Below are 18,683 nucleotides of genomic sequence, written 5' to 3'. Positions count from 1 at the left end.
TCCACCCTTTTGTTTTCTTATCTTTTTCCCATTTTTGAAAGGGAGTAATAATAGCCCACCTTTTTATTTTTTCTCTTTTCCTTCTTCTTTCTTTCTTTCGTTCTTTCGTTCGTCTTTTATTTTCTTCTTCCAAGGTGGGTGGAACGAACGCGGGAAAAAAAAAGAAATTTCGTTCACGAAATTATACAACCGCTCACGCCGAGTTTGGGGGGAGATTTTATCCTTTTCGGTGAAAAAAAAAAAAAAGAATGTTAATTCATCACCATACACTATGTGCGTCGTAGGTATACACACATCTACGACGTATATAGTTAGAACGTTCAAAAGGGGGCCGGCCGTGATCGTGTGATGCCTGTTATACATTTTCTCTCTCTCGTTTGTAATTTTAACCGACAAATGACGTCGCGCATAGGCGAGTCTGAAAAAAGCATCGTCCCCTTCGTCTGCTGGGTGTGTACGTGTGTGTGTCTATAGTACAAAATAAAATAGGAAGAAAGAAGAAAATGTTTTCGGGGTTCTTCTTTCGTAACCGACCGGACTTTGTCCTCCCCCCCTATACACTCCCCCTTTTGCGGGAGCGTGAAAAAGTCTATCACAAATACCCCCTCTTTTTCTTCTGCTGAATGCACGCGTGAGCTCCTGAAAGATACACGCACAAAGTCTCTTTTTGATTTATTCAAAAGAATTTTGGTTTGATTTATCTTTTAAAAAAAAAAATGAAATTCGTCCAATTTAGGCAAATATTTTTATTTAAAAAATAAAAAAAAAGAAGAGCTGCACGCGCGCGAAAATATTTGATGACCATCGGGAGCAGTTGAATTTGGCGCCGCTGACAAAGTCAAAAAAGTTCTTTTTTTATTTTTTCTTTTGGCGCGCGGGAGAGAGGATCATTTCGTCACAGCAAAGTGACTTCATTTCGAATTCAAATCGCTGGCGTTTGTGACTTTTTGGGCTGCCACTTGTTTGTTTTTTTCTTTTTTCCTTTAACGGTTTTTTTTTCGGGATTTTTCGGGAGAAGAGAAAAATAATTCCAAATAAAAATTCATCCGACTCGTTTGACTCGATTCCAGCTGACGTGCATTCGACCTCAAAACGAAGAAGATTATTTATTTATTTTAAAAAGAACATTTTCAGATTGCATTTGCTGTTGTTGTTGTTGTTGTTGTTATTCACCCCGTTCCTTCTTTCGACCCGAATTCTTGTTTGTCTCCTTATATTTCCCCTTTATGATTATGATTATGATTATGATTATTATTACTACGACTACTTTTTCTGGGTTCTTTTATACACTTTATATATTTTTTTTTTCGCTTGGCTTTCTTCTTCTTCTTCTTCTTCGCCATCGTTCGTTCGTTCGTTCGTTCGCTTCTTCTGGGAAACGGAGAGAATCAGCCCAAAGGCGTTGTTGTTGTTGTTGTTGTCTTCCAAAGTCCTGCAGCTCAGACACAGCACATCCCCCCCCCCCCCATCCATCCCATGTCGTATGTGTGTGTGAGTATATATATATACGTGGGATGATGTAATTTGTTATCTTCTGAATGAGTTTTGATACGAGGAATGTAAAAGTGGTTAGGGGCGAATGAATGGCGTCTCCTTCTTCTTCTTCTTCTTCTCCTTTTTCGTCCCCTCCCGCTCTTTAAACTCATTAACGGGGAACGCGTTGCATTTTCGGGATAAAATAAAAAATAAAAACAAGAAACGAAAGGGTTCCCAAAAGAACACACCAGCAAGAGAGAGAGAGAGAGAGAGAGGCCTGGGGCGTTTTAAACGTTCCGAGCCAGGACACTCTAGCCGAACGTGAAGCGGTGAAGGTCATCGTGCGTGAACGCATCCAAAAAGAAAAAAAAAAAAGAAAAAAACAGCCCCAAAACTTCCATCGGTTGGTTCGTTCGTTCTTTTTTTCTCTCTCTCTCTTCTTCTCTTTTTTCTCCCGAACGAACATAACGAAGGGAAAATGGAGAATACAAGGAGAAGGGGAGAGAGAGGGTTTGGCCTCGTCTCACTCTCCCATCAGACCACACACACAAGAAAAAGAAAGAAAAAAGAAAAACTAAATTCTATTTATTTTTTAAAAAACACCCAAAAATGTGTGTGTACGAGCTAGAGAGAGAGAGAGAGAGAGCGGGGTGTGTCGACGAACTCTCTCTGAATATGTTTAGGCCTTAAAAAGATTTATTTGGAAAGAGAGAGAGAGAGAGAGAAACTAGAGACGAACGACGAGAGGGCGAGAAGAAATCCCGAAAATTCCTTTTTTTAAATTTTTTAAGCTTTGGCCTGTTTCTTCTTTTTTTTTTCTCCCGAACTCCCCAAGTTTTACAACAGCAGACGCGGGGTCGTGTAGACTAGCTAGAGAGAGTATCCCGGGCCTTTTTTTAAACGCGCCTAGCGTTTGCTACTGCTGCTCGGTCGCTTTGCTCTGGTGATATAACATGGGCTAGAGAGAGAGAGAGAGAGAGAGAGACGGGACGAAAACGAATAGGGCGGCGGGTATTTATTTCTATTCTCGACGCGCGCTCTCATTCCAATCTTGCCCTAGAAAACACAACAAAAAATCCTGTATCTTGTTTTCGTCGGTTGGGCTCTGACTTTTCGTGATGGGGAGAGAAGCTCTGCCGGACCCTACTAATGTACTGCGTTGTAACGGGCGGGAGAACTAGATATTCTATTCGGGTTGTAGATTTTTTCGGGTGGGGAATTTGAACAAAAAAACACAAAATGCGCAGGAAAGAAATGACTCTCGATTGTGTGTGTGTGTACGAAAATTTGGTATAGCTTTTTTGCTTTTTCTTAAGTTTTATGCCCCCGCAAGACCCAGCGTGTCCGGGAAATTCGACAGCACAAAATAAAAACATGCCACGCTACGACGTTCTTATCGGTGCGGTTGCGCTGCGCACTAGACACACAGCACAAGAGAAACGGAGACCTCCCCAACCCATGAGAATGAGAAAAAAAATAAAAAAGAAAACACAACAAAAAAGAAAAAGGAAAAGAATTTTATTTTTTATAACCTCCCCCTTTCCGCCCTCCTTCCACCCCACCCCCACTCCCGCGTGAAAAATGTTTTTTTAGGACTGGGCCGCGCTAGCGAGATCGAAAAACCGGCCGATGAGTGGCATCTAGCGGACTCTTTTTCAAGCAACCGAAACAAAAAACAAGAGATAATAATTCAATTAGAAAAATAATTGAATTAGATGAACAGATATATATGCTGCGGATGAATTGGCCTGACGTACTAATTAACAATATCGGGTGCCAGTTACGCATGTACAAGCCGTCAGAAATTAAAACGACATTCGAGCACGGCATGGAAGTGTGTGTGCTGAAAGCCTTGACTCTATCCAAAAAATTGTACACGGAATGTAACAGAGTGCAGAGATAAAAGTAAAGAAAGGCTAACTCGTGATTACGCTGCGCTGCTCAAACACAATAGCTAATCATCTCCGTGTGTGTGTGTGTGTGTGTACTATATAGTAGCCTATATATGCTGTACACAATTTCGTTGCGAAGCAATAGTAATCCTCGCTTGATTGTTGCTTGGGAAACCATCAACAAGCCCCCGGAGATTTCCCGACTTGTTTGTGTTACGATATACATATTTTTATTATGATCCAATATTACGTGTATATACGTATTTTTGTGTTAATTTCTGGGGGGGTTGTATAGCAAAAAGTCTGCTGTTTTGAATTGAAAATGAATTCCTTTGTCGGTCACGAAAGAACGGGCGGGAATAAGGAAATTGAAAAAAAGAAGACGAAGAAGAAGAAAAAAGTTGTCCTTGTGTAATGTGTAGAACAACATTTCCATACGTCGTTATTTCTTTTGATTCTTCTCGGCTCGTTCCGTTTTAAAGAAATATGTTTACGTATGGATGGAGTCACCAAAATGTCGTCAACAGGTTTTTGTTTTTATTTCGAAAAGGAATTTTAAAAAAAGTTGGATTGCGCGACTGCGTTGTAGAGAGAGGGGAGGATTGATAAGAAGAAGAAGAAGAAGAACTACCACCACCGATTCGAATTGGGCGAAAGAATTCGTGTGACCCGGGGCGTATTGATGTTATTAAGGCCGGTTAGTTGGGGTTTCTTTTTTTTTCACAAGTATCCCGGCTGGAAAACAAAAATATTATAAAGCTGCCACCACCACCGAGCAATTCCCGAAATTTACATATTCTGATACGCACACACACACACACTGTGGGTAAATATATATATCTAAAAAACCGTAGAAATTGTTTTGGCTGAAGAGAGACGAAAGAAATACAGAGAAACGCAACCCTTCCATCATTGTCATCATCAAACAGGTTCTTTTTCTCTCTCTCTCTTTTCTTTTACACCAGTGTCATGCATATATATGTAGAAAGGCTTGTTTCTTCTTCTTCTTCTTCTTCTTCTGGAATGAAATGGCATTATTTCTCTCGTCTTGATGATGTCCCGCGGAATAACGGTGAACTCGCACGGCCTCTCCGACAAGTCCCGAACTTCTTCTTCTTTTCTGATTCAACGATTTCATTATTCCTCGGGTTTTTCTTTCTTTTTATTTTAAAAAATACTTAGCTACTATTAAGGATTTGATGGTGTAACAGTCGTAGAGTGTAAAAGATGTAAACGTTGCCCTCATTTATAAATGCGGAGGATATATGGAGCGGTTGGTGTTATTTAATATTCAACTGTGTCAAACTCAGCAGCGCGACCTGATAAACGAATTTTCGAATGTCTCGATGTTTTCTAGAACTGGAATTGTTCACGTACACTTCGATTGATACGGCTGGGTCAATGCGATGCTGGATGGCCAACGCCTCCCTCTTTTTTCCGCCATGACAATTCGATTATGTTAAGTTTTGCATTGGGATGGAATCTGACAAAACACACGAAACCTGTCCCGATAGCCAACTGAAAGTGGCATTGAACAAACATCCAGGGTCAGCCTTCACCTGCGTCTAACAAAACTTGGTCGTAACAATTATACAAAGACGCAATTCACGCAATTTGACTGGCACCGGCTGGAACCATAGGAGCAGCAGCCGGCAGCGCACCTGAGAAATTTGAGAGGAATCTCTCGAGAATTTCGTCGGAGAAGAATTTAAAACTTACGGGCGGAATATTTGAGTGTTACTGTTAATATTATGTACATCTGTATCTGGCTTTGAAACGAGAGCGGGCAAATTTGAGCGACGTTCTTTTCTTTTCACGGTGTTTATTATTTCACAGATTTTAGGTTACGTACTCGATCGGTTATCTACTGGTGGCTTGCGTGATGTTTCACGCTTTTTTATAATGAGCAGTCTTAATCATCTGTTAGTGTGTCCACTCACACTGAAATAATCACGTTCAGGTGTAATTAAACACCTTATGCAAGAGATACAGTAAGCGTTGCTTCATTATTAAGACTATCTAATTTGAAGCATTTATAGCAGTTGATTTTTACATTAGCAGTTCGAGAAAGTCGCGAATGAATTGGCGTGAACAGGATCAAGACTTGAAGATTCTAAGGTTGGGTTGCATCTCCTCCATAAACCGACCAATCTTAGAAAATACAGTCGTGATCATGCCATATGCTGAAGAACAGGCCGTTCTTCTCATTCTCCGACTCCAATATATAAATTTTAAAAAATAGACCAAAATATAAATTTATAGAATCAGTATCATTAAGTGACAAAATAAAAATGTCATACAGGAATATATCTACGAATTATATAATTCAATCAACAAACAAGTAAGAATTATGCAAAGAAAAAAAAACGCTCTTTTAAGTTCATTTACTAAAAAAGATGTCAGCAGCGTGCCAGCGTCAAAAGCTAAAAGACAATGACGTGATGACGTTAAAAGTATTCCGCGGCAGACGAAACCGGATGTATATTTCGAACTGGCACTCATTGGCTCGTTAGTCAACTGTTCAAACAGAAAAATTACAAAGAAAGCTCTTTCATCTCTCAAATGAAATAAAGAAGAGGATGTAAACTGTGTATGTCGTGAAATCAAATTTAAATTTAACAACACGACACGATCCATCAAAATCTTTGCAGTTCTAATAGGATCTAGAGATAAGTAATAAGTTTCTTTTCGCGTTGACAAAAAGGTGCGTATGCCTCGGCGTGTGCATTAGCCGAGTTAACGTGATTTCACAAAAAAATGTTTTTTTTTACAATGAACATTGAATGAATTCTCGTGGCGTTACATAATGTGATCACATGTTCATAATTAAGTTAAAAATTATCTAGTTTGTACTAGATCAAGTATGACTCGAATGCCACTGATATTTACCGACCTAACCAATAGAAAGATAGAATTGAAATTCGATTTCAGTATCGTAGCCCGCTCTTAACGAAGGGACGCACTTCTTCAGTTTTCAATAACCTTGTTTTGTAATTACTGATCAGTACTGATTAAGTGATCAGTGAAGTGAAATCAAGGATTTAAAACTAATATAGATACCGGGCTTGATTGAACTAAAAATTTAAGCTGATTAAATGTAGTCGTAAAGATCTATGAGATTTGGTAAACTACGTGTCGTTGTATGCTATTACTGCATCGAGATATTGTGCCAATAACCTTGTAATTTATGATTTAGAGAAGTTCATCAAATGTTTAACCCTGTTCACTTGAAGGAAAAATTTATAACATCTTTAATTGCAGGTCAATCGATGCGGATCCCCAAAAAGTTGTACGAATACAATTAGTGTTGATTAAAATAAACTATTGACTGATAAATACGACTAGGACATATAAATAAATATTGAAGCAGACACTCAGGCCCATGAAATTACCGAGTAAACGTGATAACGCAACCAAATGTTTTTGTTTTACAATGAACTTTGAATGAAATCTCGTGGTGATGCAAAATGTGATCACATGTTCATAATAAAATTAACAAGCTCTCTAGTTGAGACTAGTTCAAGTATGACCAGATTGTCACTGCACTTTACCGAAATAATCATTATAGAAATCTAGAAATACATTTCGGGTGACAGAGCCCTACGTGCAGGCTATTTCTAAATCCGTCCTTGCAACATCATGCACATACTTAATTTTCATTTCGTTGGGTTACTTGTACACTGCTGATGGTTAGAGTAATGTCAAGTGTTGCGAGTATAACTAATAGAGTAGGGAATGCAAAAATAAACGGGCTTGATTTTCGTACTCAGCCTGTAACCGATGTCCAACCTAATTAGATACTTGTAGTAATCTTACAACAATGATGAAATAAGCATCAATATATGCCACTACTGCATGGAGACATAGTATAAATTTTAACTTGTAAATTATGGTTTCGTATCGTTCATCAAATGCTTAACCCTGTTCACTTAAAGGAAAAATTTATAACACCTTTAAATGCAGGCCGATCGATGCAAATCCCCAAAAAGATGTACGAATACAATTAGTGTTGATTAAAATATACTATTCATTGATCAATACGATATACGATATACGATATACGATTTATAATAGCCGCTGAACTGAACACGAAGAAACAATAAAATTTCGTATTGAAATTGCTGTCCATTCTTCGTCAAGGAAGAAGGACATGACGATTAAAATAAACTATTGATTGATCAATACGACTAGGACATATAAATAAATATTGTAGCAGACTCCGAGCCCATATAACGCAACCAAATATTTTTGTTTTACAATGAACTTTGAATGAAATCTCGTGGCGATTCGAATTATGATCACGTGTTCTAAATTAAGATATCAACTTACTGGATAGGACCATTTCTAGTATGATTTGGTTACCACTGCACTTTATCGACCTAAACTTTAGAAAAATAGAGTTTACTTTTATTATCAAAAACACTGATATCATCCCGTTAAGTTTTGTTAGTCATATTTGGAAGCCATGTTGTTTTTCAACGTATTCCTCATGGTCAATAACATAATGGTTATTGCGGGCTCGATATGATTGCTATAATTTAAAGAAAAACAAGTGAAATATAACCAGGTGAATGATGTTTAGAGCGTTGGTGAACATAATAATGATATATTCTGTTGCTACATCGTAATACTTAACAAATCTAAACCTTGAATTTATGGTTTTGAGTTGTTCATCTAATGCTTAACACTGTTCACGTAAAGGAAAAATATATAAGACCTTCAAATGCAGGCCGATCGATGCAAATCCAAAATAGACTTGAGAATAAATTAATGTTGATTAATATTTATTGATTGATCAAATGGTATATAAAAGTAAATATTGTAGCAGACACTCAAACCCAATTGTTTTATAAGGACTTTTAAGTAAAGGTATAAAAACAAATGTAATAAATTTTAAAAGAATTGTTTATTGTTTCGAACTGACACAGAAATTTAATTTTTACTCATTGACGAAACAACATCCCTTCCTCCTCCAGCCACTTTCTCTTTGGGGTTCCGGCAACTTCTTCTTCTAAACCGGACTCTCAACAGCGTTCAGTTTCTCCATTTTCAACTTTTTCTTTTCTTGAGCTTTTCTAACTCGCTCCGCCTTTGAGCCAAATCCTGGCGTATTCACAGGCGGGAGTTTCCCCGCTTCTTTCTCCCTCTGCTTTTTCGTGACTCCAATCACGTTCGGTTTACGACGAGGTTTCACTAGTTGCATCATTTCAAGGTATGACTTCAGGTAGTCTGACGAAGAAACGCCGTCCACTATGTCACTTTCATCCTGCAAATTCACCGATTTTCGAACTTGTGGTATGTCGACTGTGTTGGATTTGCTCTTTGTAACAGCACCAGGCCCATTTAATATTTGTGTGACTGCATCCGGTTTCGGGTAGGATTGTGATTGAGCATTAACTTCAGTGGAATCATCGACGCCATCGGACTGTTCCGGCTCTCTTTCAGGCTGTTCATCAACACCTTTCACTTCTGGCTTATTCGGTCCGTGAAAAATTGGGTCTACCACCGAGTGCCACATACGACTTGCTAATCCTGGATGAGTGTCCGCCTTTTGAGTAGTATTGGCCGTTGGTTCGGCGGTCTCTGAAACTGGCAAAAGGCTCTCAGTGATCACTTCTGCCTTGACAGGTTCTTCATCATCGTCCGTTTTGTTTGGATGCAAAATTGGGTCAACTATCGAGTGGAATATGCGACTGACCAATCCGGGATGTGATTCTTCCTTTTTAGCTCTCTGGCGGCTCTTTTGGCTAGGAAGTTCCGGTCGGAAAGGCTCTTTGTGTTGACGCGGAACAGGTCTGGCCCGGAAAGCTTTTGGTTTAAAATCGTCCAGGTTCTTTTTGGTTCCGGGGAGTGGCTTGATGACATTGTCCTTCCCCGTCGGCACTTTGGTAGAGAAATTCCAATCGTTTGGATGGTTGATCCGGTTCAGAGCTGCTGTTGGTCGGATGATTTCATGTTTGGGAATCACGGCCGTGATTGAAGTGGATCGAAAGCCACGGTATCCAAATCCCGTTTTTGGTGGTACGAGAACAACGTCCTCTGTTGGGAGCGTGCGAGGCAGAGGAAGCTTTTCAATTGCAGAATTTGAGTTCATCTTCGGTTTCGTAAATGCAGACGAAAAAGTGTATGGTTGGTGTGTTCAGGGACCTCTACATATAACCTGCGAGCCCCAACGGAAATTACGCATCACCTTAAGACACCGATTTTTCTCACTTTTAAAAATATTTCTTTACTAAAATTGTGTTAACTAGCAATAATATTGAATTTCGCTATTTAAACCACATTATTCAATCATATTTGACCCAATAAATTAAATAAAATCTTAATTTATTTGAAAAAAAGGGAACCAATTCCTAGGAATCTGCTCTCGCCGAAAGGGCTTATTGCGCAACAGGTTGGATTTTCTCTATAAACCTGTAATACTTGAATTTAGGTGGGGAAATGCGTACAAATAATAACAGGCTTTAATAGACGTGTATTTGTGAAGTCACACGAAAAAACTAAAATGAAAGTTAGAGCACGCTTGCAGTTGCACACAAAAAGTGGGGGAAAAATGACGCGTGAGACCCATAACCCTGTCGTGCGGTTGACGTGACAGTTTGCACCTCTTCAATAATAAAAGAGACCAGATAGTAAATTGCCAAATGCTAACAGTAAACCTATTTTCGTTTTAATTTTTTAGTCAAAGGCGGGTAAACCGAAAAGTTCCGGTTTGAATTCCTCCAGCGATTTGAGTACAAGAGTGGCTTCTTGAGTCAAGAGCGGATCCATGCGAGGATCGGGAACCATCACAACTTGCATTCCGGCAGCTCGTGCGGCTTTCACTCCGTTGGGGGCATCCTCAAACACTAGGCACTGTTGGATTCGTAATGAAATGTCATTCAAATCAATTTGTCGAAGAACGATAGGATGAATTACCTTTGACGGATGAGGAGCCGGTTCGGGAAATCGAGAAGCGCAAATCAGGAAAATATCAGGAGCTGGTTTGCCGGCCTTCACTTCCGGATCTGAGCTGCCAGTGACAATGTGCTTGAACAGCTGAAAAACACCTCCGTGGTGAGTGGTTTTAAGTTCGAAATTTTCGCGGCTGCTGCTCGTGGCAACTGCGATGTGCACTCCTTTTGAGTGCAAGTGGCGCAACAGACGCTCTGCACCTGTTGGTCGTAAAGAAATATTATGAAATCAGAGGGAATAAAGCTGTCGGGAGCTGAATGTATGAACCCAAATGAAAAATAAGTTGATAAGAAGTCAAACTCAAACACTGAAATAAAAAGAAAACAGATGAGAAAAATAAAAAAAACCGAATGAACCGAAATGGGTTGCGCTCCAAAATGTCCCTCACACGGACTGTTCGATGTGTCTGTGATGAATTCGATGATGTTCTTGCCATGCAGGTACCTGGCATCAAGTTGGCACTCGGAAAGAGCCTAACGTTGACGGGCCCGACTTCCGCCAAGTATTCTTCAGTCGTTATGGGAAGCTGCAGTTCTTTGACGACTAGAGCAGCTAAATCTGCCGATACTAGTCCCATTTGGCGAACTTTGAGCTCCCAGGTGAAGGCCTTGCCTCCATGTCGGTCGGATACCTCTTGAATGGCCCGTGAGTAAATCTCCTCCGAATCTAATTGGAAGCGGGGGGCGCCAGGGGGTTAAGTACCAGGATGCACACACGACAAGAATTATTCACAGACCGATGACTCTTCGTTAAAAAAACGTCAGCAACACCATCGTACTAGCTTCGTGTGAGGAAGAGGGGATGAAATTATAAATCCTACGAAAGGGAACTGCGGTCGTGCATCCGCCGACGGTAAATCGCGGGTAGGGAAATAAGGGAATACTCAAGGCAATGGGCCCTGACTACTCTCAGCTGACCTGGTAAGAATTTACAAGAAGGAAACATCTGCGACATAATTTTCTGCGACGAAGACATGTACTCCTCAGGCTCGATTGGAAGATCTAAAGTTTCAACGATGGCGACTGCAGCTTCTCTCCCCATCATCCCCATTAGCCGACTTTTCATCTCCCATGTAAAAATCTTACCTCCGTATCGATTGGCAATCTGCTGTATGGTGATCGTGTACAAAGTTTCTGTATCTAATGTGTAAGAAATACAATCAGGAACATAAAATCTATGTGAATGTTTTCGAGATTACAGATTTCGCAGCAGGTTCCATCTGAAACTTATAGTTTTACCCATAAATTAAATCTTCAAAAGGTATTAATTAGCCTTAAACTTAGATTTCAGTGCTTGAGTTTGGTTCTGGGTCAAAACGAAGGCTGACCTGGTAGCAGCTTGCAAGTGGGAAATAACTTGCAGAGGAGTTCTCCAGTGGCTTGCAAATACTCATCAGGAGTCATGGGAAGTTCCATTTTTTCAACTAAGGCAACGGCTACATCCCTTCCAATAAACCCCATAACTGTGGTCTTTATATCCCATGTGTAATCCTTGCCATGCTTACTCACAATCTCTTGGGTTGCTATCGTGTACAGGTCTTCTGTGTCTATAATCACATTGGAACTGTAGCACAAAAAGTTGTGAATCAGGGGAGCATCCAAACGGATGCCCCATTAAGAGATGATCAAGCTGAATAACTCTTCAACAGAGATGATTTTAAGATGCTCAGTCACCAGGCAAAAAAGTTAGACTATCTTACTAATAAGGACAAATTGTTTGTCTATTACAATATGGTTTTTCCAAGAGCTTTTATAAGATACTATGAATGTGTAATAACTAATCAGCTGGGCATATTACCTAGTAATAAGCCATCCATATCGAAAAGGACGTGAGTTACTGGTTCAAACTGTTCCATTTTTTTTCGTCCACGATCAATACTAATAGGAAATGAAAGGTTTATAGTTGGTATCCTCTTTCGTCTTGGGACTAGCCGGCTTTTGTAACGCTTGAAAACCTATAGAAATCAACAAAAACGATTAATATTGAGGATAAAACAATCACTACTTTCATAGCAATTCATTTGCTGACAATGACTCTCTTCGACTGACTAATTCAAAGATTAGTATTATATAATACTATATTACCAAACTACGGTGACACATAGGCACGTAAAGGGTTCAGAGGGTTTTGATTTTGTTTGTGTCAACTCAATGTCAAACCAAGAGCATTTCGTCTGGTATAGAACGAGCTATACACCTCTCAAGTTGACCGCTAGATGACATGTATGTAAGGGAGCGAATTACAGGTTTATTCAAAGTAAGAAGTTAAGAAAGAACATTATGAGTGTTGTATCGGAGATGAACAGCACTTGATATTTTGCATAATGTATAAAGGAAATTTTTTCTATATATTTGTCGCAAAATTCTGGAAGGCTTGCCCAAAGTGTAGAGAAATATTACTATATTATTAGAGGAACTTTGCGGTAATAGAGATTTAAAACATAAAACGCAAAGTTGCGCTGTTATGTTAAGCACGGATCAGACTGCCCTACAAATAACCTATGCAAATTACACCTAAAGTATTCAAATCACTAGAAAAGTTGATATGCTGGCCTAGAATAATTTAAGAATTCCTTTTTCTATGTTTCTTTTTTAATATGTTTCTCTTTCTGTTTGCGACATCTCCAGTGGCGCAGTTGGTTAGCGCATGGTACTTATATAACAGTAACTGAATGTGCAAATATATCAATAAAAGGAATAAAGATATGCCGAGGTCGCGAGTTCAAGCCTCGCCTGGAGAAAGTCATTTTTATTTACACTAGGAATATTTTAGAATTTTAACTGCCCATTGTCTCAGTTACTGGTGCATTACTAATCGATACACATAATCAGAAAAAAACATTATCGTACAGAATAATGACGCATGAAGCAAAGCCGTATAAAAATATGCGAGAGCAAAAGTCGGGCGATAAACACTTTATTTACTAACCTACACCATCATGATATAAAAGGGCATCCCCTAAGAGATGAGAGAACAATGAAAACTATAATTGTTTTGAGCGTGGCATACTAAATCAGCAGCTAAATTTGTTCAATTCATCTCCAGTGGCGCAGTTGGTTAGCGCATGGTACTTATATGACAGTAACTTAGCGTGAATATCATGTAACTTAGAAGTAATGCCGAGGTCGCGAGTTCGATCCTCGCCTGGAGAAGTCGAGAAAAATAAATAGATAGACTAATGCTGAGACAATTTTTATTTCATTATTGTATGAAGGGGAAAGGGAGAAACCATACACCATTTTCTGAAACCAGTAGGAGGTTTACATGAATAATCTAAATTCACTGAAAATGTTATTATTGTTACAGTAATACAGTTAGATTAATATATTCACCACAGAAAGTTAGAAAATCTGATAACTAGTTCATCTGTTTAGCAATGTTTTTGTTTAGTAGAAGTATAACATCGCAATCGGTCTAATCGTCCAGATAGAACCACGTATCAACTAGTATCGAGACGATAGTCCCAGATCCGCATCCGCCCACTGCTAAAGTACTAAGGCGTTTCGAAAAATTGAACAACAAAAAACAAACAGTAACGATGTCGACGTCGGACAGTTAATGTATTTTTTGTAATTATGAAACCATTTTTTCATTTCGATAAGTAATATTTGTAAAGATTCATCGTTGAATTTAATTAATTAGTAAACATCGACGATCGACCCATAAAATCAATCGATCGAAAATCCCGCCCAACTCCTTGACAACGAAGAGTTTCATGGTATGTCCGCTCTGGCGCTAGTGTCTACTGACGGGCTGTTTACCTTAAATCCATCTTCAGGGCCATGGGTGAAAACACTACCGCAAAATTCAAATACAGTGCAAGAGTGGAATCAGTAGCTGATGGTTCGAACAAGTTCACCTCACCGTGTGTTTGCGACAATGAGTGATTCAATTGTTGTTTCACCAGTAGGAAGTATAGATGGTACAGACACTACAGATCATGCTTTCCTTGATTATCGTCCATCGGCAAAACTGATTACACAAGTAGCTAGGTGCATGTCGGTGTCAGTTCTCAATGACAAACGATTGGAGCACTCTGATGAAGAAGTTATACAGTTGAGGAACAAATTCCTGATTCTTACTAAAAATAGAGCAATTTTTAAGCAGCTAGAACAAAATCAAAAATGGACACTTGCAATCATATGTATTGTCTACTTCGTTTGTTTCTGTACAATTTCTATGCTTTCTACATTCTTTTATGAGGTATTACTTTTATAGTTTCAGTTACATTGTTACTATTATTAACATACATTTCCCATTATTCATTCGAAATTCAAGATAGCCATTTTGCATAATATCTCAACCAGCACCTATGGTAATACAGTTAAGACATGTTACATAACAACTCACAGTAACTTAATCAATACATTTTTAGGTCTTATTTTCAGTATTCATCCTGCTGTGGTATTTTGTACATCTCCAATTTTTGGTCATATTACACCATCTATAGGACCAAAATTTATGTTTACGACAGGTAAGTATAAGTTGTGAGTAAATTGAGAGACCAACTGTGTAAAATCTAATTTTTTTTTAATAAACAAATAACAGGTGTATTCCTCTGTGGAAGCTGCAATCTCTTATTTGGAACCCTTGAACATGTTCAGGATGACACACAATTTACAATCCTGTGCTTTGTTGTAAGAGGATTGGGAGCTGTTGGAGCTTCAGCTTTCTCCACAGCTGGGGCCACCTATGTTGCAAATTTATTTCCAGATAAAATTAGTGTAATTATGGTATGTACATATTGTGACATTATTATACTTTAAAGGATCTTATTCATGTTAAATTAATGATGCAGGGAATTTTGGAAACTTTTATTGGCCTAGGGTTTTCCATTGGACCTCTACTGGGTGGTAAGGATTGAACAAATTATTATGTAATCAGAAGTAAAGATCACTTTAATTATGCTATTTTCCTTAAAGGATCCTTATTCACATTGGGAGGATTACAACTTCCTTTCTATATCATGGGTTCAGTAATGCTACTGATCTTACCATTCAGCATTTTCTGTCTTCCCGAAACAAATCACGTTTATTCCAAAGGAAATCTTGGAACTAAAGTCTTGGCCATCATATTCAAAATACCAGCTGTTTTCATCATTTGCGTAGTGGTGGCTGTATCTTCAAGTGCTTGGAGTGTTTTAGAACCGACCTTGGTTATTCACATGGAACAGGTATGAAGTTGCTTGTCTTTTTAGCAATGGAACGCACAAATTATCTTACATTCTTCATACCCCCCTTCATTCCCCCCTTTTTTTTCAGTTTAAATTAGGCCCGATGCAGCTGGGTCTTCTGTTCCTGATTACTTCAGTCAGTTCCGCCATTTCAAGTCCTTTTTGGGGCTGGTTAGTAAGCAAGTACAACCACGGAACTTTGATGATGATTATCGGGTTGTCTGTCACAGCAGTTGGCTTGCTCCTACTCGGTCCTTCTCCAATTTTACCACACATGCCAAAGTATTTGAATTCTATAGGCTTTAGTTCCTGTTTCGAAAAATTAATCGATTTCATTTCTCCGTAGTGTGTTATGGCTCAACATTGTATCCCTTGTTCTGATTGGGACATTTGTGGCATTGGCTTATGTACCCACATATCAAGCTTTACTTGAACACGCAGTGTAATTTTTTTAACAACCGAAAATGTCCACTTACGTCATAGTGTCATACTGATCTCGTTTAATTTCTATCCAGGCAAGTAGGTTGTGAAACGGAAATGAGTACATACAGCATCATTGCTGGTCTGTGGGCGTCAATGTACTCATTAGGGTAAGAAAATAATGATAGATATTTAATGCATAAAAATTATGTCATTCTAAAACTTTGTTTTCATTTGTACGGAAAGGGAGGTTTTAGGCCCATGTATTGGCAGTATTCTAGTCGATGTGTATAGCTTTCCTCTGGCGATAACAGCTATCGGATTACTGAATTTTGCAGTCGCTCTCATATTGCTGTTTTACGTGGCATTTTCCGCCTCTCGTACGAAAAATAATCCTCCTCTTTCCAAGTCACCACTTTTGATCTCGGAAGACGATGCATCCAGCAATTCCAACATAACGCAAGTTGGAAAGACCGCTTCAATTACGATTGGTATCAATGGCGAACGTGAACGACTTAATCAAGACGCAGAGTCTACTCAAGCATACGGAACAACTTGCTAATATTTTTCAGATAATCTCGTGTTACAGTTTAGACTCATTTTGCATTAAAATGCTAACGACAAAATTTATGAGAGCCAAATAATGTTCAATAAGTCTGTAAAAATGTTAAATGGATGTTAAATTTCTGGTCCGAATCTCTACTTAGATAGTTTTAATTTTTGTCAGCCTTAGGTATATTTTTGTGTATGGTGTATGTCAATTGTGCATTTGTTAACTCCTCGCCTTCTTGCTGGATAACATGTAGTCGATTAAAAAGCATATAACTGTGTTTCTTTATTTTTTTTTCTCAAGGACACATCGAGGAACACTCGCAATCTGGATTCAAAAATAGTTGGTTTAGAATTGGAAATTTAAAAGAAGGAATCGTTGATGGTTAAGCATACAAAGCAGGAAAGAGTATTCTGCCTTGCTCACTTGATCAGGTTTTAATTCCGCCGTTTAGTTTTCATAATCCCTTCGCATTTTGGCATTCTGTTCTATAACACTTCTTTAGCTCAGAAGAATGCAAAGGGTGCAATATCCTATGCTGTAAAATACTGAATTTAAAATTTTATTCTTTAAAATTGCCCACAAAATTCTTAACTTATTTCTGATGTCCGTTTTCAGAATCGAGTTTTACTACGCTGCCTCAATATAAAAACTATTTGCCGATGAAATACGCAAGTTAGTCCAGTAAAAAAAAACTTCTCCTTCACTATTTCAATCTTTTTTAGATGTTAGAACGAGCGTGAAACTTTCACTTAACTCCAAAATATCCAAAACAAAAAATAGCCTCGTCACTGTACTCAAAAACCTTTCCCCCTCAGGGTTTGACTCTATAGCACCATTCCTTAGTATATATAAGACGGCAAAGTCCTTGGTTATCGCAGTCGCTAGTCACAAGTTTTGGACACCGGCAGTCTGGCCCGCACACTCTCTGGACTATATATTCAGGTGAACTTTAAGTTATTACGTTGCTAGTTTCTATTGGTATGTTACCTAAACAACGTTCATTAGAGAGACTGAAAAATATAGAGATTTCTTCATATTTGTGAGGTTAAGCCTTATGTTACATAACTGTGCTGGTCATTCTATGTCTCCGTGTTTTCTACTCCCTCGCTCCTAAAAAGGTCATCCTCATCGCCTGACTGATAAGAACTTGGATAACGAGTTTCAATTTTTTGGAAAAGATTTGTCGGTCTTCTGTGGTTTTGAACTGGATTCAATCCATTTTTCTTGCATGTCGATATTCTAGTGGTTAATTTTACAGTACCAGTAATACATTATATACTGTAATTGTTCACAAATTTATTTTTTAAATGCACTAACATTGATTGGTAGTAATTATAAAATTTAGATTTTCTCGTTAATGAGACTAGATTAGATTGGTTCACGAATTTGGGTTATTAAAATCATGATGTGCTGTATGATTACGTGGAGAGAAAGCTGAAACTTCTTGTTTCCAAGGGCAACCTAAAATAACTGATGAATTAGTGTATTGAAATATAATTATTTTCTCCGATTTCTATTTAGATCCTCACAATTCCTGCGCTGTTGGTGATTCTGAAATGGTTCGGTGACTGGCGACTGCACTACGTTTTTATTCATTACAGTACTGCAGTCGCCAGTCACTGAATCCTGTATCATGACATTCAGCAATATTTCTTCACTTTATTTTACCTCCTAATTTTTTTTTGTCTACCGAAATAAAAGTAAAAGGACAATAAACGAGAGATGTAAAATGCCAATCAGTGTGTTGTTACTATGTGTTATTTCTTGGGTTTCTTATTTATTAATGTTCAATCATAAATTTCTAAAGTAAATCAGCTTCTATGACCTAATGAATAAGGAACCGGTCTCCTAAGCCGGGGACTGTGGATTTGAGTCCCGCAAGAGGTAGGTAGCTATCAAGTAACGAGGCGGAAAAGAAACGAATGATACAATTCAAGTAATGCTATCGTGGTTTAAACTGCCAACGGGAACAACCGACCAAAGTTAATTAACATGGGAATAGAAACATTATCGATTATAATTATCTCCAGTGGCGCAGTTGGTTAGCGCATGGTACTTATACGACAGTAGCTGCATGTGAAACTATACTAATAATATATACATTAAAGTAATAAAAAAGTAATGCCGAGGTCGCGAGTTCGAGCCTCGCCTGGAGAATTCGATACATTTTACTTAATTTTTTTGTTCTCGGATTCTTCGTCTCAGTAATATTGCC

The 18,683-nt window shown here is 38.5% G+C and overlaps 2 protein-coding genes, 1 long non-coding RNA gene and 3 other non-coding genes across 9 annotated transcripts; 5 read left to right on the top strand and 1 right to left on the bottom strand.

Moving 5' to 3' along the window:
- Positions 1 to 9,823: 9,823 nt before the first annotated feature.
- Positions 9,824 to 12,515, bottom strand: LOC124314182 (pseudouridine-5'-phosphatase-like). 4 transcript variants are annotated; one of them, XM_046779294.1, is made up of 6 exons: positions 12,407 to 12,515; positions 12,120 to 12,276; positions 11,240 to 11,461; positions 10,767 to 10,988; positions 10,287 to 10,522; positions 9,824 to 10,223 (listed from the first exon to the last, which is right to left on the bottom strand). In XM_046779294.1, exons 1-6 carry the CDS (start codon positions 12,422 to 12,424, stop codon positions 10,047 to 10,049), a joined length of 1,032 nt encoding a protein of 343 aa, XP_046635250.1. In that variant the 5' UTR covers positions 12,425 to 12,515; the 3' UTR covers positions 9,824 to 10,046. The 4 variants fall into 4 exon arrangements, with proteins under 4 accessions (XP_046635250.1, XP_046635252.1, XP_046635251.1 ...); XM_046779296.1 differs by lacking the exon at positions 10,767 to 10,988; XM_046779295.1 differs by lacking the exon at positions 11,240 to 11,461.
- Positions 12,516 to 12,942: 427 nt separating this feature from the next.
- On the top strand, positions 12,943 to 13,062 carry Trnai-uau. The gene is made up of 2 exons: positions 12,943 to 12,980; positions 13,027 to 13,062. It is a non-coding gene; the product is annotated as a tRNA-Ile (tRNA).
- A 298-nt stretch (positions 13,063 to 13,360) lies between these two features.
- Trnai-uau lies at positions 13,361 to 13,474 on the top strand. The gene is made up of 2 exons: positions 13,361 to 13,398; positions 13,439 to 13,474. It is a non-coding gene; the product is annotated as a tRNA-Ile (tRNA).
- Positions 13,475 to 14,051: 577 nt separating this feature from the next.
- Positions 14,052 to 16,745, top strand: LOC124314071 (MFS-type transporter SLC18B1-like). The gene is made up of 10 exons (XM_046779083.1): positions 14,052 to 14,525; positions 14,601 to 14,637; positions 14,698 to 14,796; positions 14,871 to 15,055; positions 15,121 to 15,175; positions 15,245 to 15,495; positions 15,584 to 15,777; positions 15,842 to 15,937; positions 16,011 to 16,085; positions 16,162 to 16,745. The coding sequence occupies exons 1-10, from the start codon at positions 14,163 to 14,165 to the stop codon at positions 16,475 to 16,477; spliced, it is 1,671 nt and encodes a 556-aa protein (XP_046635039.1). The 5' UTR covers positions 14,052 to 14,162; the 3' UTR covers positions 16,478 to 16,745.
- A 539-nt stretch (positions 16,746 to 17,284) lies between these two features.
- LOC124314351 lies at positions 17,285 to 18,203 on the top strand. Its single transcript, XR_006911177.1, has 2 exons — positions 17,285 to 17,410; positions 17,513 to 18,203. It is a non-coding gene; the product is annotated as an uncharacterized LOC124314351 (long non-coding RNA).
- Positions 18,204 to 18,491: 288 nt separating this feature from the next.
- Trnai-uau lies at positions 18,492 to 18,625 on the top strand. Its single transcript has 2 exons — positions 18,492 to 18,529; positions 18,590 to 18,625. It is a non-coding gene; the product is annotated as a tRNA-Ile (tRNA).
- The last annotated feature ends 58 nt before the right edge of the window (positions 18,626 to 18,683 follow it).

The sequence above is a fragment of the Daphnia pulicaria genome, chromosome 10 (genome assembly GCF_021234035.1).
Source record: "Daphnia pulicaria isolate SC F1-1A chromosome 10, SC_F0-13Bv2, whole genome shotgun sequence".
Taxonomy (NCBI): Eukaryota; Metazoa; Arthropoda; class Branchiopoda; order Diplostraca; family Daphniidae; genus Daphnia; species Daphnia pulicaria.
The sequence above is the reverse complement of the archived record's forward strand: the minus strand, read 5'-3'. Positions and strand labels throughout refer to the sequence as shown.

Bases quoted from the DNA above. Each gene is read 5' to 3' on its own strand.
- LOC124314182 (XM_046779294.1), bottom strand. The intron at 11,462-12,119 runs GTAATATGCCCA...CTTACACATTAG, and splicing joins TATGGATGGCTTATTACTAG to ATACAGAAACTTTGTACACG. The intron at 10,989-11,239 runs GTCAGCTGAGAG...GCTTCCAATTAG, and splicing joins TTCTTGTAAATTCTTACCAG to ATTCGGAGGAGATTTACTCA.
- LOC124314071 (XM_046779083.1), top strand. From the start codon at position 14,163: ATGGTTCGAACAAGTTCACCTCACCGTGTGTTTGCGACAATGAGTGAT. The intron at 14,526-14,600 runs GTATTACTTTTA...TCGAAATTCAAG, and splicing joins TTTCTACATTCTTTTATGAG to ATAGCCATTTTGCATAATAT. The intron at 15,056-15,120 runs GTATGTACATAT...TTAATGATGCAG, and splicing joins ATAAAATTAGTGTAATTATG to GGAATTTTGGAAACTTTTAT.